The sequence below is a fragment of the Erinaceus europaeus genome, chromosome 3 (assembly GCF_950295315.1).
Source record: "Erinaceus europaeus chromosome 3, mEriEur2.1, whole genome shotgun sequence".
Classification (NCBI taxonomy): Eukaryota; Metazoa; Chordata; class Mammalia; order Eulipotyphla; family Erinaceidae; genus Erinaceus; species Erinaceus europaeus.
This window is the reverse complement of record NC_080164.1, coordinates 152,914,150-152,939,991: the sequence shown is the minus strand read 5'-3', so window position 1 is coordinate 152,939,991 and position 25,842 is coordinate 152,914,150. Positions and strand designations below refer to the sequence as shown.

General features: G+C 40.4%; 1 protein-coding gene across 28 annotated transcripts in view; it reads left to right on the top strand.

The window, feature by feature from the left end:
* The window catches only part of LIMCH1 (LIM and calponin homology domains 1), a 390,588-nt gene that overhangs the window by 324,088 nt on the left and 40,658 nt on the right, over window positions 1-25,842 (top strand). For 24 of the 28 annotated variants that reach the window (XM_060188131.1, XM_060188132.1, XM_060188128.1 and 21 more), the window contains 5 exons: window positions 2,284-2,319; window positions 7,282-7,408; window positions 9,208-9,365; window positions 9,584-9,992; window positions 13,541-13,762. In XM_060188131.1, coding sequence (XP_060044114.1) covers window positions 2,284-2,319; window positions 7,282-7,408; window positions 9,208-9,365; window positions 9,584-9,992; window positions 13,541-13,762 — 952 coding nt within the window. The remainder of the gene's footprint in view (window positions 1-2,283; window positions 2,320-7,281; window positions 7,409-9,207; window positions 9,366-9,583; window positions 9,993-13,540; window positions 13,763-25,842) is intronic. The other 4 variants (XM_060188142.1, XM_060188146.1, XM_060188153.1 and 1 more) reach the window with 1 other exon arrangement.

Here is a 25,842-nt window from a genome sequence, read left to right as displayed (position 1 = left end):
AGATGCTTTTACAAACAGTGATTTGTCTGGCCATTTTGTACCTAATGCATATTGACTCACCTACTTTGCATTGTAGAAATGTTACTAGTGCTTTGTAAACGTACCTTTACTTTTTCTGGATGAGTGGTAAAGACATTTGAGGCACAAGCTCTGCTAATCCTCTCTTCTACAACAAAGGCAGTCTGTTTAAACTGCCCTCTGAAATCTAATAAATTAGTCTGAGAGGAGATTCCTTAATCCCATAAGTGCAAAGGGATAAATGAAGGTTTTCTTCAGAGACTTCACTGTTCTTTTCCTTCTAGTGTCCAGAACATCAAATAAATATTCAGTAAGTACTTACTGCAGACCTAGTCTGATACTAATCTTAAAAACAAACAAACAACAACAACAACAAAAAATCCCAGGCCTCACAGAGATTGCATTTTAGAATAAATTTACATTTGTTGAAGAGATGTCCATGAAATGCTTTTAGTACTTGCTGTAAAAGTAATTTAAACTCCTATGTATCATATATGAAACAACATAACTGAATCTCACAAACAAAATGTGCTAAAGAAACCAAACTTAAAAGAGAAACTAGTTGTGGATTTACTTAAGGAGTACAAAAAAATTCAACACAAATATATGGCTAAGCGTGACTTATAAGAAAATCATTGAAGAGTATGTGTATGATTTGTGTACTTTCTGTATGTAAGTTATATTGCAGTAAATCACTAACCAAAAATAAACAGAAACACAAAATCACATACCATTAATTTGTTATTTCTAGATTATCCATTAGGTATAGCTTCTCTGCTGTCTCCTATAGATACTCTATGAAACACAACTTGAGTGTGTCTTTTCCAATAGACCTATTAGTTAACTGGAAAGTATCCAGTTTTCAACATTAATACTGTTGACATGCTTTGTCTTGATTTGGAATCTGCTGCTCACCTACTTCAGTGAAGTGGTATCTTTGGGGAAACTGCGTGTATTTGGTTAAACTTCAGTACTTTCTGGAACCACCTCCTGGAGAAACAGAAAGCAAATCTTAACCTCCAGAAGAGAAATCTCTACAAACTCTTTTCCAGTCTTGCTTTTGATCATTTCAACAAAGTTGGAGAGTTTTAATTGTTGTGGTGTCTACACTGTGAAGGACAATAAGTATTAATAAATGCAGACTGTTCCCAACTGACTAAAGCATGAGAGAGAAGAGTGTATGTGTATGCATACTCTATACTCCAGAGTAGTTTCTCTAATACAATACACTATATGAAACATAACAGGGGACCAGGTAATTTTTGCTGACAACCACGAAATTTAATTTATTAGAGTCTGAATTCAGGGCGTTTATCTTTGCTCAAATAATTCCTTGTCCACCATCTGAGCGTAGAAATGAGCAGCCTTTCAGGGCATTAGGTAAGAACCTTCCATTGAAATTAAACTTTGTAGCAGACACAGTCATTGCGGGTACTTCATTTAAAAAATATATTTAAATATTTTAATGTTCTCTTTTTTCAAATCTGATGATTTTTTTTTGGTCTTATCAGTCCCATTCAAATAAAAAATTCAGTAAAACCTCAGAAGGTACACTTATTACTTATTAATAAGCTTATTATTACTGAGCTAAATAATCAGAAGAATATATAAATTGTGCAGGGAAAAATATCTCAACTTTTTAAGTTATGGATAACATCCAAGACTGGTTTTGGTTAAAGTTACCAGTTTTCTAGGAATTGTGGTTTTTGTCTGATGCACACAGAAGACACTGATAGAGGTTCCTGTTAGAATTCTCGTTTGCTTTCCGAAAAGTACAGAAATACTCTTTGATGCCATTTGTGTAAATGTGTTAACAGATCAGGGTAAGGGTCAGTGTGCGTGTGCTTCTGTATTGGGTGTCCATTACTGCTGAACAGAATAGCATGAACAGTTTAACTATTTGTGAATGACCACCATACAGATCTGATTTTAAGCTGCCTTCTCTAAACATTGTGGGCTGCACCTAAGCCTTTTTGTGTTTATGTTGAACAGAGTCTGTTTTTGTGGGCAGCATGAAGGATTATTTTCACTTCTGTCCTCTGGGTTTTGATACAAATTTTACATTCTTTAGAAATGCTAAGCCTTTCATTTACAACAGTTAATGGTTGTTGCTAATTGTATAATGAAACCTCTCTTCCAGTAGCATCAGAAAAAAAAAAAAAAGGTTTGTCATACATACATTTCACTGGTCATTTTATTTCTAGTTTAGTTATAGTGTGAGACATCTGTCTTATCAATTCTCTAATTCTGTATTTGGTCTTATAGATATGGTCCAAGAACTCCTGTGTCTGATGACGCAGAGTAAGTTGTCTTGTATTCACAGAAATACATTAATTGCTAGCCTAAATTGCATGCTTCCTGTACTTACCACTAATTGAAATGCAATTGATGCAACAATGAACTGAATAGCTAACTGGCTTGTGCAGAAAAGTACTTGAAGTTGGAATGCAGAACATATGTTCTGTGCAGGCAAGATGAATGAAAAAACAACTTAAGCATGAGTCTAATATGCAGTTGCTGCTTAAAACTTAACATTTGCTTTTCATAGATGGGCATGTTGGAGTTGTTGTTATGAGTGGGACATTGGTGCCCTTTCTAAGCCATAGATTTTTTTTTCAATGTTAAAACATAACGTAGAGACTATAACAAAGTATAATCGAGATAACAAAGAGTATTCTTGATATGTTAGAGCTTAGGGTTAACAATGAAGTAGTCATTCTCATAGTCACATGTTTTTAAACTAAGAAAATAAATCCTAGACCACTAATTATAGATTCAGAAGCCAGAGTTCCTCCCAGGTTGGAGTTAATATGAACTGTGGAATGCCTCAGACCAAAATGCTGGTGTTTTGTTCCAGTTGCTTAGTATAGAAAGGAGTCAAGATTTAAACCATGACTTGAGCTTTGTCTCCCTGCTGCCTGGCTTCCAGTCCTCTGAGATTCATTCCCCACTCCCTGATTCATGCTCAACTTTGAAAAGAATCTCCATTTACACATTTGTTACCACATAGACTCCATTTCAAAAAATGAATGCCCCATCAGCCAATTATTCTGAAACTAGTGACTTGGGTAAAAGTTATCCCTGAGGAATGCTACCTTGCTCAGATTTGCATATTAAAAAGTTAGGAGAGCTTTCTCATTCTACCATCAGTGTCTGCTGAGCCCTGCATCTCTTCTTCCTGAAAGGCATATTTGTAACCTGATGGGAAACTAAGTCATCAGTATTCTTTCTGGCTGAGCCATGGTTTCAAGTTACATAGTGAAGAATCTGAATAATGATGTGGAACACACAAATTGCTATGGGACACCAATGACAATGAAACCTGGCCAGGCATCTATTGTATTCATATGTGCTAGTCCCAAGTTTATGTTTAAGATGTCAGATTAGTATGTACTCTTAGCTCTCAGCAGTCTGACTCCAGCATGGAGGTTATCAGTTTCTGCTGTGCAATCCATGATTGCTTTGTGGCTGGACATATAGAACGTTCTTGTCATAAAACCAAATTCTGCAAAACTTGACTGACAGCAGAAAGTTAAAGAATATATAAAACCAAGACCTTATTATTACTTTGAAAACCTGCAGTGACCATATTTAACATTCACTAAATGGAAAATCATATATTGGTAGATGAAAGTATCTACTCTGATGGTTAGCAAAAAAAAATCATTTTGATAAAATGAATTTATTCTTCATCAGTGAAAAGCCACTTTACAGTTCTCCTAATATAGTTCTCTGGAAAACTCTAAATGATGCAAGAATATTTTATACTGAAGAGCTTTTGAAAGTTGCCTGTGCCTGAATATCAAACTTCACCCACAGGAAAAGCTATTGACTTTTTAAAATGAAGGAAGGGAGGAATAGGAACTCCTTTCTCCCCTCTAAAGGTACAAAAAGCAGCCTCAAGGAGTAAAAAGAGTAGTCTGCAAGGGTCTTATTTAGAAATATCTAAGTTTCCTGCTTGGAGCAGACATAGTTTATATGAAACCATATGGAGGAAAGTTTGTATCAGGAGTTCATGGTGTAAATGAAAATCTATAATACATTTAGTTTAGTCCCCTAGGCTTTCCCTTTTTCAAAATCTCTAAGGGTAATTACTAGCACAAGCCCTATTTATTCGTAATTGACACGTTCTTAAAATACAGCCCAATCAAAAAAAGATGTGCCCTTTAACGAAAATGCAGGTCAAGGGCAGACCTACCACGCAGACAAACAGACATTTCCGCCTCTGGCAAGCCAAGAGTGTTTCCATAGATTTAGTTTCACCTCCTTGCCCTTTTCTTCACTTCCAAGTTCCTCCTCTCCCAACACTTTCCCTAAAGAACAGCCTGTAGATTGTGAGAGACACAGGTCATTGTGTCTTAATTCCTGTATGCTAGACATGGTCCCAGAAAGAATTCTGGGCTCCCCTTGAGAAAATTTAATCCTGAACCATAAATATGTCAGCCCACCACCAAGAGATACTCCTGTGCTCTTCACACAATGGGCAAGAACTTACTGTGCTGAGAAATACAAATATTGTGCAAGTCACATTAATATTCTAGAACCTGGACTTCTTCAGGACCCCTAGATGCACTTCTTCATTCCAGAGGCTGAGTTCAACCTCTGAATAACGGAACTTTTCTAAATGATGACTCAGTCCATTTTCTGTCTAGTATCAATTTTTAACTTCCTTAGTTCCTTTTTTTAATGTTATAAATATATTGCTTGTGGTCTTGTTAATATTTTTATCCTTTTGCTGATATTTTTTAAAGAGAGCTAAGTAAAAAATATAGTACTTCTCATATAGTGTATATGAGAAGGCAAACAAGAGTTTCCCTTTTTCCTTTCACAGACCAGCTTTTGGCTGCATTGGGACTGAGGAAGTTAGGACTTTGTGATGGGAACAGAGACAGCAACCCAGGGCAGAAGAAGGCAATTCTGAATGCCTCGCCCATTAGTGAGAGTCCCAAATCCTGGAGAAGGAGGCCATTTTCTCTCTGAGACCCACAAGAAAACTTGGCTTTCTGTGGTCTTTTTTTTTTTTTAATTTCTTTATTGGGGAATTAATGTTTTAAATTCAACAGTAAATACAATAGTTTGTACATGCATTTCTCAGTTTTCCATATAACAAAAAACCCCCCTAGGTCCTCTGTCATCGTTCTTGGATCTGTCTTTCCCCCCCACCCCCTACCCCCTACCCCAGAGTCTTCTACTTTGGTGCAATATGCCAATTCCAGTTCCTTTCTGAGGTCTTAACCAAAGTTCTGGAAATAAAGAATTTCTTAGAAATTAGAGATGTCAGAGTATAAGAAGAAGACTCTCACTGGGAGTTGGGCGGTAGCACAGTGGGTTAAGCACATGTGGTGCAAAGCCTAAGGATCAGCAGAAGGATCCCGGCCCCAGCCCCTGGCTCCCCACCTGCAGGGGAGTCACTTTACAAGTGGTGAAGCAGGTCTGCAGGTGTCTATCTTTCTCTCCCCCTTTCTGTCTTCCTCTCCTCTCTCTATTTCTGTCTGTTCTATCCAGCAACAACGACATCAATAATAACTACAACAGTAAAACAATAAGGGCAACAAAAGGGAATAAATAAATAAATATTTTTTAAAATAGAAGACTCTCACTATTAAAAATAAATAAATGAAGAAGAGTTTTAATTCATGAAGTCTTAAAAACATGAATGAAACAGAATTTTCTACTTAATTACAGGGATTTTCCAATTTTTCTTAAATATTAGTAAACATATGAAATAGGTGGGGAATTTTCAGCCCTTCTTTCTTTGGGAGGATTATGGTTATCTTTCAGGAAGGCACATCTACTGAGTGTGTGGAGTATCCCTTCTAATAGAAGCCACAGAAGAAAGTTTTTCCCAACAGCCAGATTATTGGTCTAATCTTGAAAAAGACAGATGACACATACAATCTTCAGTTTTAACTGTTAGGTCCAAAATCTTAGAGAGAGAAAAGAAACACTCATGCACACCCATGTTAAATAGAATAAAATGTAGGTGGGTAGCCATTGCTATCCTCTCATGCCAGAGACCCTCCTGCTAAGGAACACGGGGCTTCCAGTGACGCTGCTACTGTTCGTAGTCTAGCCATGGAGATAACAATTTTGGGCATCACTCCTGATGTCTGGAATTGGTCTGATTCTCAGTGCATGGCTTTTCCTTTTCTTTCTGTTAAGCTGGCTTCAAAAATGGACTATCATCGTCTTCTCTTTTTTGAACTTTAAAGGGCCATTTGTTCCTTGGTTTGGGACTTTTTAGCCCACTTGGACCCAGTGATCATTCATTTCTGAGAGAGAGGAAAGAGGATTTTGCTTTAGTTTTTTATTTTGCTTTCATCATGCATCTTCAGCTTTTTTTTAATAATAAACTATGTAAGCATTATGGAAATGTTTTTCATGGTCTTACTCAAGATCTTATGCACTTCCATAGAATATATCGGTTATATACATGATTTAAGGACTTAAAATTTGCTTTCCTAGACATTTTTCTTGTAAAAAGAATAAATCCAGTGGTATCCTGATAAAAGTAAAATAAAGCTGTTGAGAGAGTGTTAAGAAACAGAGTATATATATTGCTTTACATATTTTAGCTCTTATTCTTACTAGAAGATACCTTTGTCCCCTTGATGCCATCAATTGTGTTATCAATTTATAGACAATGTTACAGGAAACAGAGCCACATCACACACAAGTATCATTAATGCCTACTTGATGGGAGCATCCCACATTCAGAAAACACAATGTGGAAAAGCGAGGCGCTTAGACTTGAAGCCATATGCTATATTTTTGAAAGGAGAGGAATCATCGCAGTTAGTGTAGGAAGTGTTTAAGCCAGCTCTTTACACAAAGAAGCACTTGCCATAATTAAGTTTCACTTCATGGAATTTGCCACCTTCCTTCCCCACAGACTTTCCTGTTTTATCTCGTAATTCTCCTCTTATTTTTTTAAAAATACATTTCCCAATTAGAGGAGCCTAGATCTTCAAATGTTTCTCTAACTATTCTTAAAGCAATGCTGGCACCTACATATAAAATCATATTGACTGGATGCAGCCACCACTGACGACAAAGATGGTCACATTTTGGCTTTTGTGGCAAAAGGAGAAGAGCTGGGGGGTGCTCGCATGCCCGCTGCGCGCTGAGGGATCAGAACTGGCCACAAATCACGCTGCTTCCTTCAGCTTTCCTTAACGCGGTAGCGCCCCCACGCGGCAGATCGTGCAGAGCCGCAGCGGGCGCTGATCCAGGTCCTTTTTTGTCTGCTCTCTCCACTGTCAGGAGTACCAGCATGTTTGACATGCGGTGTGAGGAGGAGGCCGCGGTGCAGCCGCACAGCAGGGCCCGCCAGGAGCAGCTGCAGCTGATAAATAGCCAGCTGAGGGAAGAGGACGACAAATGGCAAGATGTGAGTGCTGGCCAAGGCGCTGGGGGAGCGGGGCGGTGGCTCCCCACGATGGGTTCAGAGCTCTTCTGCAACACAAACTCAGGCTGGGTGGGTAGACTCCGCTTTTGAGGATTTTAAATTGTGACACCTACGTGTGGGATGTAAAAGAAGACTAATAGCATCATGAAGGATGTGGCGTGAATGCCAATGACATGTAGTTGGCGAGCGCTTTTGCTTGAAGCTGGGCCATGAAAGCAAGCAGGGCTGGAGGGAGGTAGTGAGTGGAAGGTGTAGAACTGAGGGTGCACTGTCATTAGAGGTTATGTATTTGAGACTGATGATGGCGATGACAACAGCAATCGTGTCTCATAGATGCATACGGAAACAGTACTGTGCAGTTTTAAATGCTTGGCATGTAGTGATTCAATTAATCCTTTTATTCACTCATTGAGCAAGATATTGTTGCTGTCTTTGGTTCCACAGACCCAAGCAGCTAAGGGACCTGCTTCAAGCCACACAACCAGTAAGGCAGAGAACTGGCTTAGAACCAGGAGAAGGATGCTGGGCTGCTAAGGGCCTGGAGATTGTTTGCTAAAAGAAGAGAGGCAGAGCAGTGGGAGGAGCCTGGATAAAGGGATGAGAAGAGAGGGAGTGGACCTCCCAGGACACCATAAAGTGTTGTGGATTTAACCCTTGTCAAGTTCTTGACCATTTATCAAAAACATTAATGTCTGCAGTTATTAAAATATAATAATTGCGTCTGCAGCCTATCAAGCCTATAGTGTTGCTTGGCATCTTATATGTACTATCTCACTTAAAGCTCACCAGCAGTTGTCAGAGTAAGTTTAATCATCCTCCTCTTTTCAGAGATAAAGAAACTGAAGTACAGAGAGGATAAGAACATGCCAGAAAGTCCAGAAATATGGAAAAGACAGAGCCAGGGCTATTTTCCACAATGGCAACACCACTCATAGGACTCTGGAATCCTAACTCTTCATTACTGTGTTAAAGCCTGTGGGATGGGAGTCGGGCTGTAGTGCAGCGGGTTAAGCGCAGGTGGTGCAAAGCACAAGGATCATCATAAGGATCCCGGTTCGAACCCCGGCTCCCCACCTGCAGGGGGTGTCGCTTCACAGGCGGTGAAGCAGGTCTGCAGGTGTCTATCTTTCTCTCCTCCTCTCTGTCTTCCCCTCCTCTCTCCATTTCTCTCTGTCCTATCCGACAACGACAACAACAATAATAACTACAACAATAAAACAACAAGGGCAACAGAAGGGAATAAATAAATTAAATAAATATTTTTTTTAAAAAGCCTGTGGGATTTGTGGGGAGATTGTCACCGGGATCAGCTGAACTAATGCATGTAGAATCATTGATTCCTTTATACCTGCTAGCCTTCTTCTTCTTCCTTCCCTAAGGAAAGTATGGAAATCTGTGGTTAATTCCTCTCATTCTCTTGTTAGCAATTTTATTCACAATGCAGAGACCATGAATAGGAAGAAGTGAAGTTTCTACTTCACTATTGCCCTGGAAGGCAACATTTTAATATTTGAAAACTGACAATGAATTTAATTATGTATTTTACATTGCCGTATTTAAATGTGTTGCTTTGTTATGAATAATGCAGATTTCTTGATGGATCTACTGGCTTTGTTGGTATTCCTGTTCTAATCAGATTACCAGTAGATCATGTAGGGATGCCCTAGCACAGTGCCTGGCCCACAGTTAGTGCTCATTCAACTCTGAAGAGTAGTTATGGAATATGTACAGATCTGAGAAGGTATGTTCTCTCTTCATCACCGTCTTTTTTTTTTCCTCAGGACCTGGCACGTTGGAAGAGTCGTAGAAGAAGTGCTTCTCAGGACTTAATCAAGAAAGAGGAAGAGCGGAAAAAAATGGAGAAGTTACTGGCTGGAGCAGACGGGACAAGTGAACGAAGGAAAAGCATCAAAACTTACAGAGAAATTGTTCAAGAAAAGTGAGTTCTTTCTGCTTTCTTTAACATGTACATTAACTTCTCCATTTTTTCCTGCTCTTCCTCTTTCTAAAAGTTGTTGCTTATCCCAAAGGCTCTGACACTAACATTATTCACCTCCTATGCTGTTCCTTCAGCTCTACCTTGGTTCTGACCAAACTTGTCTTTATGCTTTTCTTTGTTATTGATCTTGTTATTGCTTCCTTGTGCCCATCCTTTAGAGAGAGGAGAGAGAGGGAGTTGCATGAAGCATACAAGAATGCACGGTCCCAGGAGGAGGCAGAGGGCATCCTTCAGCAGTACATCGAGAGGTTCACCATCAGTGAGGCTGTTCTTGAACGTCTGGAGATGCCAAAAATTCTGGAACGAAGCCATTCAACAGAGCCAAATTTATCCTCCCTCCTGAACAACCCCAGCCCCATGAAGTACCTGCGGCAACAGTCACTGCCTCCACCCAAGTTCACTGCCACTGTGGAAACCACCATTGCTCGTACCAGCGTGCTAGATACTAGCATTTCAGCAGGCAGTGGGTCTCCAAGCAAAACTGTCGCCCCCAAAGCAGTGCCTATGCTGACACCCAAGCCTTACTCTCAGCCCAAAAACTCTCAAGAGATTCTGAAGACCTTTAAGGTAAGATAGGTTTCCTGTAATCATAAAGCCAGAGCTCTTCTCCAGGTAGTCAGTGGAAAGAAACATCTTTCTTCAAGAAAATGCCAGCAATTTTTAACATGCAAAAGCAAAATGTGTTCGCGTTTGTAATTGTGGAGTTTGTGTCTCTAGACATTTGGTTTGTAAGCAGTTAAGTGATAACAGCAACTCCTGTTGTTAACTGAGGGAGGCCTATGTGGTTGATGGTCATCTCTGTGAGCAAGGTCTGTTTTCTAGTCTGATAGAATAACATGATCTTTGTATAGCCAGGATAACTCCAATTACTGACAGGTATTGAGAAGATCTCAAAGCATATATATATATCTACCTTTCATTTAGGAAAAAACCTGACATTAGATCCTGAAACATGTTACATCTGAAAAAAATACAACACATGGAGACATAAGCTAGACTAGGTTCTCAGATGAAACAGATTTTCAAAATAGTTTTAAGTGGAAAGAAATGAGCTTGTTTTTCTTAACAAGGAAGCATGCAAAATAGTGTTTCAGGATCTAAGAACCTATGGCAACCAAACAACTTTTTCGCTTTCTCAAATTCCAGAGTTTTCCTGCACATCATGAGGAAGCATTCATCCTTGTGTTAAGCTCTTTGACTACAAAGGAAATCAGTTCTTACTGTCCCTGAATACCACATGGGTTCCTAATAGAAGCCAGAGGTAGAATTCTTCACTAGGAGACATGGACATGTGACTAAAAAGAAAGTTTGCTTAACTGAACTAATTGAGCAATGTGACGCCTGGTATCTTCCTATTGAATATTAAAGGAAACCAGACCACATTTGCTGGCTCTTATTTAAATATCTCTGAATGTATCTTTAAAATCTTTGCCCATAGGCATTGCCAGAACAACAACAACAACAAAATGCCTGTATTGTCTCATCTGGGTTGCATTGAGATGTTTGTCCCTTGACAATCTTTGTTCCTTGTGCTTTTGTTACTTGGAGCATCATCCTCAGAGCCTGGCATAGTGTTTATGGGGTACATGCATGACTTGCTCCTAAAAGCATAAACTGTTCATTATGCAGATTCATGAACACACAGACATATATGTACTCATACATGCTCAGAAGTCCATCTCTCCTTCATGTAGAGCCATGACGATCCACTAGCCATGATATCACATGGAGGAAGGTTTAGTATTGAGTTGACCAGAACTGGGGTAGGAATACTCATATTTAAATTAAATTGGCATCCAAGATATCAGATCAAATCATATAGATAATCACTCCTCTCCCTACCTCTTCTTCTAAAGAATCCAGTGGGCTTATTTAAACAGAAGAATTGAGATAGTTTGTTTTATGGCAAGACTTCAGCCCCCAAGAAAACCTGGTACTTTACCATTGTGGCCAATGTATAGACTTTAGAAAGAACATTTATGGGTATTGAGGAAGCTGACTAGAAGTTCTTCCAGAGCTGGGGTTCACTCTTGACCACCAATGAATGCTTGTTTATCTGCTTTAAGGTCCATCTACTTTTGGTGGCTGTTAACCCCCATTCACAACTTATGGTTAAAGGTAATATGTAAGTCAACAATTGTTAGCAGATAATGCCGGGACAGAAGCTAAGAAGTATAAGTACATGTGTATGCGTGTGCATGTGGGTGTGTACTTATACACATCAAAATTTTAATTAAATAACATTTATCAAAATACAATTATTTGAGAATGTGCTAAAACAGAAGACCAGGTGAGATTAAGGCAGTATCTTTCCAACCGAGAGTTGCTTCCTGTTGTTAGGTTAGGAAATCAATTCAGTGTCTTGAAAACAGCATTTTTAGTGAAGTAGAATTTTTAGAAGCTTACATGGTACATCTAACACAATAAGCATAAATATTGTCTTTGGGAAGCTCCTGTTTTATACATATATTTGTGTGCATACTCAATTGTGGATTTAATTTCTTTCTTATGGATCACAGACACATGCAAGCTACTGTCTTAAGGTAAATAAACTATGACTAATATCTAGCATCCTATTATTTTTAGAAAGCTTTTAGAAAACTTAAAAATAAAAATAATAGCTAATACTATAGTCTTCAAGTGTATGAGGTATTATTCTAAGTTACACATAGATCAATCCAAGAACTGTCCTGGCATCACTACCAGAGAAATGCTTTTATAATTTGATTGAGTTGGTCGAGGAAACTGAAGGTATGATTATACAACTATTAAGTAGTGGTAGCTATGAATCAGCATTCAGTGTTGGGCCATCTGAGTCAAGCTCCTCTTCTAATCACTGTAAAGACTGTCTCAGACTTCAAGCTACATGTCTTCTCCACTCCTCCTTTTTTATTTATTTTATTTATTTATTGGATAGAGACAGAGATAGATTGAGAGGGAAAGGGAAGGTAGAGAGACAGATACCTGCAGCATGGCTTTTAGTGCTTGTGCAGTTTCCCTCTGAAAGTGGGGAACTCCTCCTTTCTTACTGACACTGCTTGCCCCAGGTGAGGTGCAAAACTGGAAGATTTTAACAGGTGGACCTGTTTTTGTTTTGTTTTTTTAATTTAAGAATATTGGCACTATATAATTAACCAGACATTAGAATATACTATACTGTGGTATAGCATCCAGTTACCTGTTCTCTATAACATCTTCCAAAATTTACCCATTATCCCCTGTGCTCCCAAGCTTCTGTAGTGAAGAGGACCCAGAGCTTAAATGGGGAAAAAAAAATCAGTGGAACCCAGTTATATGACATACTTTTATACCTAGGTATTGTTATTATTATTGTTGTTGTTGTTGTTATATGTGTTTTGATAGCTTGTTTGGAAGTTCTAGCAGGGGAGCACAGCTACTCATACACCCTTGACTGAAGACTGGTCTCTTATTCGGGGAAGGCCATTCTCTAACGCAGCTTTGGGAGGGAAACACATGGAGCAGTGAAGGAGGAAGGGGATACCCGCCTAGCCAGCCACATCAGCCAAATCAACCCTGGTGATCAATGGGGTGACAGATGTCACAGCCAGATCACCCTCACATCCAATTATATGTGTTTTGAAAAAAGCATTCCCAGGGTGTCGGGTGGTAGCACAGTGGGTTAAGTGCAGGTGGCGCAAAGCACAAGGACCGGCATAAGGATCCTGGTTCCAGCCCCCGGCTCCCCACCTGCAGGGGAGTCGCTTCACAGGCGGTGAAGCAGGTCTGCAGGTGTCTATCTTTCTCTCCCCCTCTCTTTCTTCCCCTCCTCTCTCCATTTTCTGTGTCCTCTCCAACAACAGTGACATCAATAACTGTAGCAATAAAACAACAAGGGCAACAAAAGTAAATAAATAAATAGTGAAAAGTAAAAAAACCCACCCTACATAAAGTGAACATGAAGTGTAATGAACTTCTATGGAGATATCTAAAGATAACCTTCATAGGAGCTCTAATTTCTTGAATAAATCGCAGCATGTGAAACCTCATTCTTTGTTGAGCTGTGTTTATTAAAAGAGAGTGTTTGAATGTAATATCTTCTTACCATCTTTCATTAAAGAATAGCATGGATTTTTGTTCATTCTGTTTTCTTACAGGTAGATGGGAAAGTCAGCATGAATGGAGAAGTAGTTCACGGAGGAGAAGAAGAGGAGAAGGAAAAAGACTGTTCCATAGTGTCTCTTAGCCCCTCATTAGCCAGAGCCCAAATGTTTGAAGGAGTAGCCATAGTTCCAGGGTCCCCAGTGGAGCTGAAGCAAGAAAACAGTAGCATCGAGATCAACATAAAGAAGCCAAGCTCTGTTCCCCAAGATCTGACAGTAAGAACTCAGCACTTTTTTTTTCCCTCCATGGGATAATTCCACTGTGAAAGGGTCTATTTTTAAAGGATTAAGTAGGTCTTAATAATTGTTATTTCTTCGCAAGTCATAGTACTAGTTGTCAAGGCTCCTTTCATAAAGTACCACAAAATGAGTGGTTTAAGCACTAGAGATTAATGTTCTCACAAGCCTTCTAGCTAGACAGGTAAGTCAAGGTGTTGGCAGAGTTAGTTCTGAGGGGCAGTCTATCCCACACCTCTCTTTAATCTTCTGGTCACTAGCAATCTTTGTTGCCTCTTGGCTTATAGATGCATCAGGCTGATCTCTGCCTTAATCTTTAAATTACATTTTCCTAGTGTGCTCGCCAATGTTCAGATGGATGCTAGTAATACTGGACAAGGAGCCTACCCCCCCCCCCCCATAGCCTCATCTACATTGACAGCAACTTCATTTTCAAGTATGGTCACATTCTTGGGTATGAGGGGTTAAGACTTCAACATAGGGACACAATTAATTCCTTAAAGTGGTTTAAGAATATAAAGAGTAATATAATTTATAAATTTTTAAACATTTTATTGTCTTCACATTATTAGTGTTTAATGTTATAAAAAAATAAATCTGTACAATATAGTTTTCCCTATTTGTTCAGGACCCCATGTTAATAAAATTTGTAGATTTGCAGTGCATCCCTAGGAGTATGGACCTAGGATCATTATGGGGTGAAGAAGGTGAGACCCTTTTAAACTCCCTCTCTGTTCACCAGGGACTGGTTTGAGGCTGGAATTATGGCAAGAGATGGGAAAACTGACTCCCAGCACTTAGAAAGATTTGACCCAGAAGGAAATGTGTCTGCTGCTTCGGGGCTGAGTAGGCTGACTCAGCTAACTGAACACACCCAACAGGCTTGATATTATTTTCCTTATCTCTGGGATTTGTCTTTTAAAGAATCACATATTTACTCTGAGGAATTGAGGGGATGCAATTCATTCACCACCCTCTTCCCCATAGTGTGCAAACCCTGGGAAAGAGATTCAAATTGAATCAAACAAAAATAATCTCCTCACCATGGCAACGTGTTTGCTGGGCTCCAGGAACAGTTTTGTGAACTAGGTAAAAGCTGAGTCTCCCAACCTGGAATTCATTTCTCTTTCCATTTGCATTGATGTTCAAATGCTCCTGAAGGGTTTTACAAATTATTGTAAGATAAGCCTTGAATTCTCTTTGTCATGGGAGAACTTTGCTATACCATCTACAACAACATATGTTCTTAAATTTAAGTGAGAAGTCCTATGAGTTAGTGAGACATTACAAGGGTTAAAATTGCATTTCTGGGACAGTTTATCATTCTGATTTTATTCCTCATTTACCTCTGTTAACAAGCATTTTCTCAGGTCCTTTCATATATTTTTTTCCGTGACTCAGATTAGTCTGTCAGGTTTCAGGCCACTGGTATTTCTCACTGTTCTTTGGAAATGCAACAGTGCAGGTACCACTGTTGACTCCTGACGCTTGCCACAAAACAAAAATATCCCGGTTTCCTCAGACCCAGCAGATTAGTTCTAAGAAGAAATCCAGGAGACTTTGCCCTCAGGTACTCACCTCCTTTCTGTCCTCTGACCATTTTTTTAAAAATATTTTTATCAATTTATGAGAGAGAGAGAGAGAGAGAGAGAGAGATAGAGAGAGAACCAGTCCAGGATCAAACAAATGCTCTGGTCAATGTGCCACCAACTAGGCAACAGCTCTGACCATTTTCTTTGTTTATATTTGGAAGAAACCCTGCTGTTTACAGAGTAGATTTCATCCCTGATAAAAATCAAAGGGCTAAATCAAAGGTGGGGAAGGTCTGGCCCCACGGACCATCTGGCTCTGTCAGAGCAACTGCAGACATGATTTGAAATTCAATATATCTAGGAGCTTTTTTTCTACTTCTAATTTTGAAGTTGATGATTTTGTATGCTATAAACATCCAAAGTGGCTTTGGGTAGGTTAAAGTTTCCCCAACCCTTGACTAAGTTAAACAGTTGTATGGTCTGGCCTCTGAGCTTCCGGCAACAACTACTTAATCTCTTGGTCATGTTTTTACCCTTTGAGGGAGGGAGAATTTCATCCATCTTTTATAATGGAGTCCTGTGCACTAAGTGTAAGACTCCTTAAACAGGAGAAAATAACATTGTACTTGCTTTTTAGAACAGTCAAAACTTCCTTTTAAAATACATACATTCTCCTGTGCAGCAAAATAGCTCATGTGAATAGTGTGCATGTATTGTCATATATGTGGCCCAGGCCTGAACCCAGTCCTCACCTTAGTGGAGACTACTTTGGTGCTGTGGTGTCTTTCCCTCTCTTTCTGGCTCTGTCTCTCTTTTATCTGAAAATGTCAGCCCTGAACAGTGAAACCCTGCAATAACAGCAAATATATATGGTCATCTCAATAAATCTTAATTTTCTTTTCCTTTTTTGCCTCCAGGGTTATCACTGGGGCTCAGTGCTTGCACTACGAATCCACTGCTCCTGTGGCCATTTTCTTTTGGACAATAGAGGGGGCGGGGAGAAAGATAGACACCTTCACCACTTGTGAAGCGACCCCCCTGCAGGTGGGGAACCAGGGCCTCAATCCAGGATCCTTGAGCAAGTCCTTGTGCTTCATATACCACTGCCCAGGCCCCTCAATCTTCTTATTATTACAATAAGAGAGAAAAAAATAACCTGGGGTCAGGGAAGTAGATCAACTGTTAAATCACTGGAGTTGTATGCCTGGAGTTTTTAGTTCCTAGTGGCTGTATGTACCAGATGTTGCTCTGGCTTCCTTCCCTCGTGTGAAACATTCTTTTCCACATATATAATAAAATACATCTTTAAAAAAAAAAAAAAGAAATTTTCTCTTTCAACGTTAGACGTTTTCCACTTTAAGAACAGTTAACTCCCTAAAGACAAAGAGAAGATGGGTTGAAAGATTTCACACTGATTGCAGATCTCCCAAAGTATCTTGTTTTGAGAGAGGCAAAATCTTCTTCTAGCGTTTGCCCTTCTTCCGTAGCCAGTCAACAGCGTCAGGTTGAGCCTGATGTAAAGCTTCGAGACCTCCTTTGAATCTGGAGAGGTGGCAGTCGTTGACTATATGGGTCATAGTCTGTCTGGAGCCGCAGGGGCAGTTCGGGTCGTCTCTGGCTCCCCAGCGATGGAACATAGCGGCGGACCAGCCATGGCCTGTTCAAAATGAGATGATCTCAAAGAAATGGTGTTATTTCAGAGGCTTGCACAGCATAACAAGGGAAAACACCATACAAAAAGGTCACCTTGTGGATTTTCTTCCCAGAAATGAGCCTGAGCCTGTGCAGCTCCAGCTGAAACTCCTGGGAAAGTATGGAGTCCCCCCCGCCCCTGTCCCCCGTCTGTCTGTCTGTCTGTCTCTCTCATTGGGAAAATTCCCTAGTTTGGAAGAGTTTTTAATTCAGTGAAGTCTAGTGGTTCCGAATAAGCCATATGGTGTACTTGCCCTGTCTTTTGTACTTTTGGTTCTTGAAGTAACTATGGTAGGAACCATTCCCATTATCTTCTGAGTAGATGACTACCTAGGAGACTATAAGCTGCATGAATTTGTTTAAAAATATTTTATTTTTTCAATTATTGCATAGAAATAGAGGGAAGCTGAGAGGGAAGTGGGAGATTGAGAGGGAGAGAGAGAGACACCTGTAGCCCTACTTCATTGCTCATGAAGCTTCCCCCTGCAGGTGGGAACCAGGGCTTTGAACCTGGGTCTTTGTACAAGGTAACATGTGCACTTAACTTGAGTATTCCACTGACCATCCCCCTCTATGTGAAACTTTTTACTTATTACACGACCATTCCTTACACTCATAAGTACGATACAAAAGTTTTTACTCAGTGTGTATTGCGCCAGCACCCGGGGGCAGGCCTCCCAGGACTTGATAACCACTTGGACTTATTTGCTCTTTCTAATTCATCTGCTCCTTTCTGTGGGGCTGTCAAAGGAGTAGTGTTCTTCTTTGTAAATAGTGGCTTTCTTCCCCCAAACTATGTTCCCAACAGATACATACTCTACAGAGGAGTAGCCTCACCCACCACTAAAATGTCCCAGTGCTTCCAGGACACACTGGAGCTGCTCCAGGAACACAACCCCAGCAGCAGGAGCGCTAAGTCACACCAGGAAGCAGGCAGCAGAGGACAGTAATCTTGAGACACCAATGGGCATCAGGGCTTAGAGTGTCAGCCTCTTGAACCTGTATGACCACATTTTTAAAATACAGCAATACGGAATAAATTCAGGGCCTTGGAGATAAATAGCCCCTCCCCCCAGCCCAATTTTGTTATTATTATTTTTTTTTCAGAGAGAGGAAAGACACCTCAGCACCACACTACTACCCATGATACTCCTGGGGCTTAAAGCTCACACACAGGAAGGCTTATGCTATACAAGACTTGTGTTTTCCCAGCCCCAGCACAACCACTTCTGTGTGACATTATGCCATCTCTCTAGTTCCCTTCTCTCCATCTTTCTTTTTTTAATATTTATTTTTATATTGAACTAATTTATTTGATAAAAACAGAGAGAATTTGATAGGGAAGTGGGGAGAGAAAAAGACACTTGCAGCACTGCTCGTGAAGCTTCTCTCCATAGGTGGTGACCAGGCACTGAACCTGGGTCCTTGCACATTGTAACATGCACTCTCCTACCCAGCCCTCTTTTTCTCCATCTTTCCTATTTGAAGCTTTTGGGACCAAGACGCTCTAGCCTCAGAAATATATCCTAAATTAAGTCTGGCTTGCTGCTGTTTTATTATTATCTTTTTAAAAAATATATATTTATATATTTATTCCCTTTTGTTCCCCTTATTTTATTGTTGTAATTATTATTATTGTTGTTGAGAAAAATGGAGAGAAAGATAGACACCTGCAGACCTGCTTCACCGCCTTTGAAGGGACTCCCCTGCAGGTGGGGAGGCGGGGGCTGGGACCGGGATCCTTATGCTGGTCTTTGTGCTTTGCTCCACCTGAGCTTAAATCACTGCGCTACCGCCTGACTCCTTTATTATTATCTTTATCATCATCATCACACCACCACCATCATCATCTTAGTACTCTGATAGTGTCTTGTGAAACACCAAACTCCAGACAATCCTATGTTATGTTGAATCATCTTTCAGGTGATGAGTTGAATAACTACTTTGTCTGTAGTTGCCTATTAACTGACAAGCATAAATGAGTGATCCACTTTGTGTCCATATTTTGAAATGAAAGAAGAAACTCAGAAAGCTACTGGGGTGGGGAGAATTGGGCAGAAGCGCAGCGGGTTAAGTGCACATGGCGCAAAGCGCTAGGGCTGGTGTTAAGGATCATGGTTTGAACCCCCAGCTCCCCACTTATGGGGGGGTTCGCTTCACAATCGGAGAAGCAGATCTGCAGGTATCTGTCTTTCCTCCTCTCTGTCTTCCCCATCTCTCTTGATTTCTCTCTGTCCTACCCAGCAACAGCTATAACAACAACAACAATAACAACTATAACAAGGGCAATAAAATGGGAAAAATGGCCACCAGGAGCAGTGGATTTGTAATGCAGGCACCAAGCCCCAGCAATAACCCTGAAGGCAAAAATAAAATAAAAGAAAGAAAGAAAGCTACTGGGAAAGCAATTACTTTATTTTATTTTACTTTATTTTATTTTACTTTATTTTATTTTACTTTATTTTATTTTATTTTTTGCCTCTAGGGTTAGTGCTGGGGCTCAGTGGCTACACTACAAATCCATTGTTGTTGTTGTTGCTCTTATTGTTGTTGGATAGGACAGAGAGAAATCGAGAGAGGAGGGGAAGACAGAGAGGGGGAGAGAAAGATAGATACCTGCAGACCTGCTTCACCACTTGTAAAGCAATCGCTTTGCAGGTGGGGAGCTGGAGGCTGGAACCCAGATCCTTGAGTGGGTCTCTGTGCTTCGAACTATGTGAGCTAACCCGTGCAATACCACCCGACTCCTGGAAGCAATTTCTTAGAGCAGTAAGCAAAATAGTTTAAGCAGTGTATAATTAAGTGCTAGATTATTGAGCCAGAAGAAGACTGGTGACATAAAATTCCAAGCAACAGGTAAGGTCATTATCACTTGGGGGTTAGTCAGGAGGGTTTTGTGTGGGATACAGATTTTGAAACTTAACCTTAAGCATGGGTTATGCGTCCCAGTGGGGCAGGGAAACAGGCTCTTCAACATGTCAGAAATGGCAGAGGCAAAAACATGGATAGTGGTGATAAGACCAGAAAGGATCCCACTAGAAATTTAGCATCTTTCTTTTTCATTTCTTCTTCCTCCTCCTCCTTTTAACAGCTTCTGTAAAGAAAATCACCTCACAGCACAATTACAGACTTCTGGAACCCAGGATTGGAAAATAATTTGGAAGGTTTTCCAACCTGAAAACTTATTTATTCTGTTTTGTGGTCTGCTTAGAGATGCTTTATTTGTCCTCAAAGGGAATCTAGTGACTTCTTGATCTGGTGTCAGTTACATTTGTATCTTAATCTCTTCTTGCATCCGTGGTACCAAAAACCAGGCTTTCCTGAAATACTGATGAAACCCATGCACTAAAGCAAAGATGAAATTCCACCTGAGCAAGTTAGACTGTCTAAACTTCAATTTGCATTAAAGCTAGTAATACTAATAGTATAACATCTGATTACTATGGAAATTCATATGTGAGATCCTTAGCAATTAATTCATGTACTTAGCACTTAGAATGATGTTAAGGCAACTCATAGACAAAGACATCCTTAAAGCATCTTATTTATTTATTCTATGAGAGAGAGAGAGAGAGAGAGAGAGAGAGACCAGAGCACTGCTCAGTTCTGGCATGTGGCAGTGCTAGAGACTGAACCTGGGACCTCTGGGGCCTCCAGTATGCAAGTCCTGCGCTCAAAAACTGAGATATCTCCCTGACACCTTAAGGTATTTTCAAAATGCTGTGCAACCAATGATAGAAATAAAGTTACAATGATTTTTCAGAAGCCCCCCCCCCCAAAGTTATAGGTATAAAGTTTTCGGGGTGGTGGTTCAAGTAAGATAGTCAAAAATTGCCATCTTGAACAGATGTGAATTCCATCACACAAATGAAATGAATTCCTTTTTAACCATCCAACTCAGCCAGTCAGTTGTTCCATTTCTAATTCTCTAAGAAACTGCAGATGTGAGCAGTTTTCTTTTTCTCTCCCCATAGGCCTATCATCTTTTCAGATACTTACACAATTCTTCCTGTAGCTCTTTTTGCTTCTCCTGTTGTTCAGTCTTTCCTATCCTAGTTTGGGCCTCTCTCTGCCACCTAGAAGCCCACCCAATGACTTTTTTTTTTTTTACCTTCAGGGTTATCGCTGGAGCTCATTACTGGCACTATGAATCATGTCTCCTGGTGGTTATTTATTTCCATTTTATTGGACAGAACAGAGAGAAATTGAGAGGGGACAAGGAGATAGGGAGAGAGAAAGTGCTATACCTGCAGACCTTCTTCATGGCTTATGAAGTATCCTCCCAGCAGGCAGAGAGTGGGGTCTTGAGCCCTCATCCTTGCACAGACCTCTGTACTTTGTACTATGTGCACTTAACCAGGTGCACCACCGCCTGCCTCCACCCCATGACCTCTCTGTTCTCTCCATGTTGATATGTGCTCACAAGAGGGAAATGACCGTGCCCTTTTTGTCTGACTAGGACCTTCCCAGCAGGTTGGTGGCAACTGTCTTCACTGAACAGGAGCCAAACTCTCCAATTGAGTATATAAACTGCTGTATCTGCTTCTCCCAAACTGAGCAATAAGGACGATCTGGGTATTCTCTTTTTTTTCCATCTTGATAAAGCTCCCACCCCTTCTTTTGAAAATGCAGTATTTTCCCAGTGTGTTCTAGAAAATAGACAATCAAATCTTTCTTGGGACACTTAGTGTTGCAGTAGCTACAGGGGGAGGGCGTTTGAGTAGGTGCTAGTCTCCCTGTAGTGAAGACCAACTGCACATTCCTTTTAGATGGCAAATGTCAAGAGACATTTCTTTAGAAAGTGTTTCTCTCCATCAAGAAGTAGTTATGAGTGTGCTAATTTTAATGCTTTTTGAAAGTCATTAGAGATATCTACAGAGTTCAAGGGTGTATAGACCTAGGAAAATTAAAAACAAACCTACTGGGCTGGTGAAATAGCTCACTTGGATGGTGTGTTGTTTTGCCATGCATCCAAGTTCAAGTCCAGCCCCCAGTGCCTTTAAGGAAGCTCCAGTCTGTCTCAGGTAGGTAGGTGGGTAGGTAGCTGTGTCATCCTACCTGAATCAGAAACTCATACTGAAACTCATACAAAAAAGAAAAATATAAATGAATAAGGAACTCGTTTCCTTGTCTAGATCCTCCCTTATTCAATGAAAGTAAGTATTTGGAGCTGTAAAAGTGAAAGGGAAAATGCCTGCATCTATGTAGCACCTGTGACTTGGAGCCAAGACTCCTATTCCAGGCTTTGGTCCAGATAACTGATTTAGAGCCAGAGCCAGGAAGTCGCTCAGCAAATGCGTACTGTAGTTCAGGAAGAGACCTTGGGCTTCACATCTCCCAGTTCGTCGAGGTTCAATCACTAGTACAGGGTCACATAGCCCCTCTAGCCTAGAAGTGAGAGCCCCTAAGCTCTCACTGTTTCAGAACAGTTCTTGCTTCTTTCCAGGTCCTTCTATAGCGTTAATCTTTTAGCAAAGTCCACCAGCAAGATTCGGGTTAAAATGAGCAGCAATCAGATGCCAGGTATATTTTCTAGGTAAAAAAAGAAAAAAGAAAAAAAAAAAGTCATGGTCCTTTCAAGCCAAAAAACTGTCACTTCTCCCAACAGCCTCAGGCTAAGTCTGGCACCCTCAGTGGTTTGGAAAATGTCAGCCAAGGGAAAGCTGGCTCCTGGCTTAGGCCCTTGTAACCTTACTGTGCGCTCATTCATTCACGTCCAGGGGTCTGTTTTTATTTATGTATTTTCATTTATGTATTTTCATTCTTGAGACAGACTTACCGACTGAAGAAGGGAATGCTGCCTCCTCTGATTGTCTACAGCCAAAGGAAAGTATGGTTCAGAAGGCACCTCTTGTAGCAAAACCTCTTGTTTTGGACAAATCTATCAGCGCTGATTAGATCTGCCAAACTTGAACTCCATTTCCTCCACTTCTGGGTGGAGTATCCAGGCCCACCTTAATTAGACCGAGTTTGGGGCTTTCCCTTGATTGCATATAGTCTCCTCATGCTGCAAAATACAGAAAACTACAAAGAGAATAAAAACTACTTATAAATCAAGCCACTCATAAATTCAGATTTTTTAAAAAGTATGTATCTTTTCTCCTCTTTTTCTCAGCGCATATAAAGTATTTTTAAATAGGCTCGTGTTATTTAAATTGTGTGGTGGCTTGCTTCTCATAATTTATCCTGGATATTTTGCTAGTAATAGCTTGATGTTGGTGACTAGTATGCATTTAAACTAAGCTTGAGAATATAAATTCCATAAATAATGCATAGAGCATTTGCTTACCTAATGTAGATTATATATATCTGTTCTATGCCAGATACTGTACTGGGCCCCTCCTCACCCCCTCAGGCCTTGAACTGGAACACAAGTCCCCGATTGACTTGATGGCTGGGGGCAACCTGGTCTCAAGTCCTCCCTATGAATTGAAGACATAGCTGTCTTGAGAGGTTTCAGAGAGCTCTTATCTTTTGCAGAATTAAGTCTATGAGCGATTCAGTCAACTAGAAAAAAAATGAGCTCAAAGGGTAATAAGGAAAGGGAATGGAAAAAACAGCTTAAATAGTTTTATTTTAGATAGAGATAGGGAAAGAGAGGGGGAGAGGGAGAGAGAGAGAGAGAGAGAGAACAGCATCAAAGATCAAAGCTTCGTTCAGTGTGGTGGCACCTGGCTAGAACCTGGCCATGCAGAGGGTAGAGCAATACACTATCCAAGTAAACTGTTCTCCTGACCCTCTAAGAATCATCTGAACAATAAACTTGGGACTCAGATTTTTAAATTACTTCTTGCCAGTCAAAATATTTAAATACCTAGGGACAGCCTGAAGGTGAGTATGACTCCAAGCCCAGATTATGGTGCAGTGAGATTACCGGTAAAGGGCAGTTAGCAGGGATGGGTTCACAAACAGGGACACACCTGGGGATACACACACACACACACACACACACGCTAACCCTGGGTAACTTGCCTAGCCTTCTGGACCTGTTTTCTTACCTCTGCAAAGGGAATCACATTGATGTGGCCTTATAAAATTATTGAAGCAAAGGCCAAACAGCCTATGCCACGTTCACCAAAGATGCTGACACATGGTAAATGCAGTAAATAGTGACTGACCACACTAACCATAGCATGTGACCTTTACAGCATCATTTTAAAGGCAGATAAAGCAAATCACCTGGGATCTCAGGCTTTGAGTGCTAATGCACATAGAGATGCTTTCCGAGATTTGAAAGTGAACGCTCTCCTTTAGTCATGCATATGTAAAATATTACTGGAATGTGGCATGCTTGTAAACTCATCCTTACTGAAATAGCGCTTTGGGGCTTCTCTTCTCTGCATTATAAATTATGTCTAAAAAGACTTCATGAATTATCTTGAGCCATTGGTTCCAAGTGACACACATTTTACATTTAAATACCTCTAAGCCAGGTATGTCTGATAGCCAATGGGTGTCATATTTAATAGACTCCTGTTTTCTTTCTTAGCAGTGTCTAAAATAGTCCAACTTAAAATAGATGCCATCTAATTTTTTAAAAATATTTTTATTTATTTATTCCCTTTTGTTGCCCTTGTTTTTTTATTGTTGTAGTTATTATTGTTATTGTTACTGCTGTCATCTTTGTTGGATAAGACAGAGAGAAATTGAGAGGAGGAGAAGACGGGGGGTGGGGGAGGAGAAAGACACCTGCAGACCTGCTTCACCACTTGTGAAGCAAATCCCCTGCAGGTGAGGAGCCAGGGATTCGAACTGGGATCCTTATGCCGGTCCTTGCGCTTTGCGCCACCTGTGCTTAAACTGCTGCGCTACCACCCAACACCCTCATCTAACTTTTTTAAATGTCCATTTTATTCATTTTTAAACTGGGGAGGCTTTGGTCCAGTTATTTTTTTAAGTTATTTAATTTTAGTAATTGAAAACACCAGTACTCATTCTTTAAAAAATTTATTATTATTATCTCTATTTGATAGAGACAGTCAGAAAATGAAAGGAAGGAGGCTATAGAGAAAAAGAGAGACAGAGAGATTTCTGCAAATCTGCTTCACCACTTGTGAAGCTTTCCCCTGTAGGTGGGGACCACGGGCTTGAACCTGGGTCCTTGCGCAATGTAACATGTACACTCAACCAGGTGTGCCACCACCTGCCCCCCCCCCCAGTACTCATTCTCAAGAGAATCATTCCAAATATTTAACTGCAAATTTGTTTCCCATCCTCAGATAATTTTTATAACCTAATCCATTTAGGGAGACACCTAAAAATCTTCTAACAATATTTTATATGTTAACATCATAAAGCGAAAAATAATGTTATATATTATTCCTATGTTGGGGTACTTTGGATTATAAAAGTCAACTTGTTCTTTTTTTTTCTTGTATTGTTGTAGTTATTATTGTTGTTGTCGTTTCTAGATAGGACAGAGAGAAATGGAGAGAGGAGGGGAAGACAGAGAGGAGGAGAGAAAGATAGACACCTGCAGACCTGCTTCACCGCCTGTGAAGCGACTCCCCTGCAGGTGGGGAGCCGGGGTTCGAACCGGGATCCTTATGCCGGTCCTTGTGCTTTGAGCCACCTGCGCTTAACCCGCTGCGCTACAGCCCGACTCCCAAACTTGTTCTTTTGTAAAGCTAGACTGACTCATCTCCAAGGGCGACTTTTATGTCAGCTGTTCATATAAAAATGTAGCGCACATATATAATAAAAGCTATTTTGGTAACATATGGGCTTAACCAGGTGTACCACCACCCAGGATGAGCCTAGAAAGGAATATGTCCAGTGAAACAGGTCAGGCACAGAAAAACAGATAATGCACCATCTCAGTCACATATGGAAGCT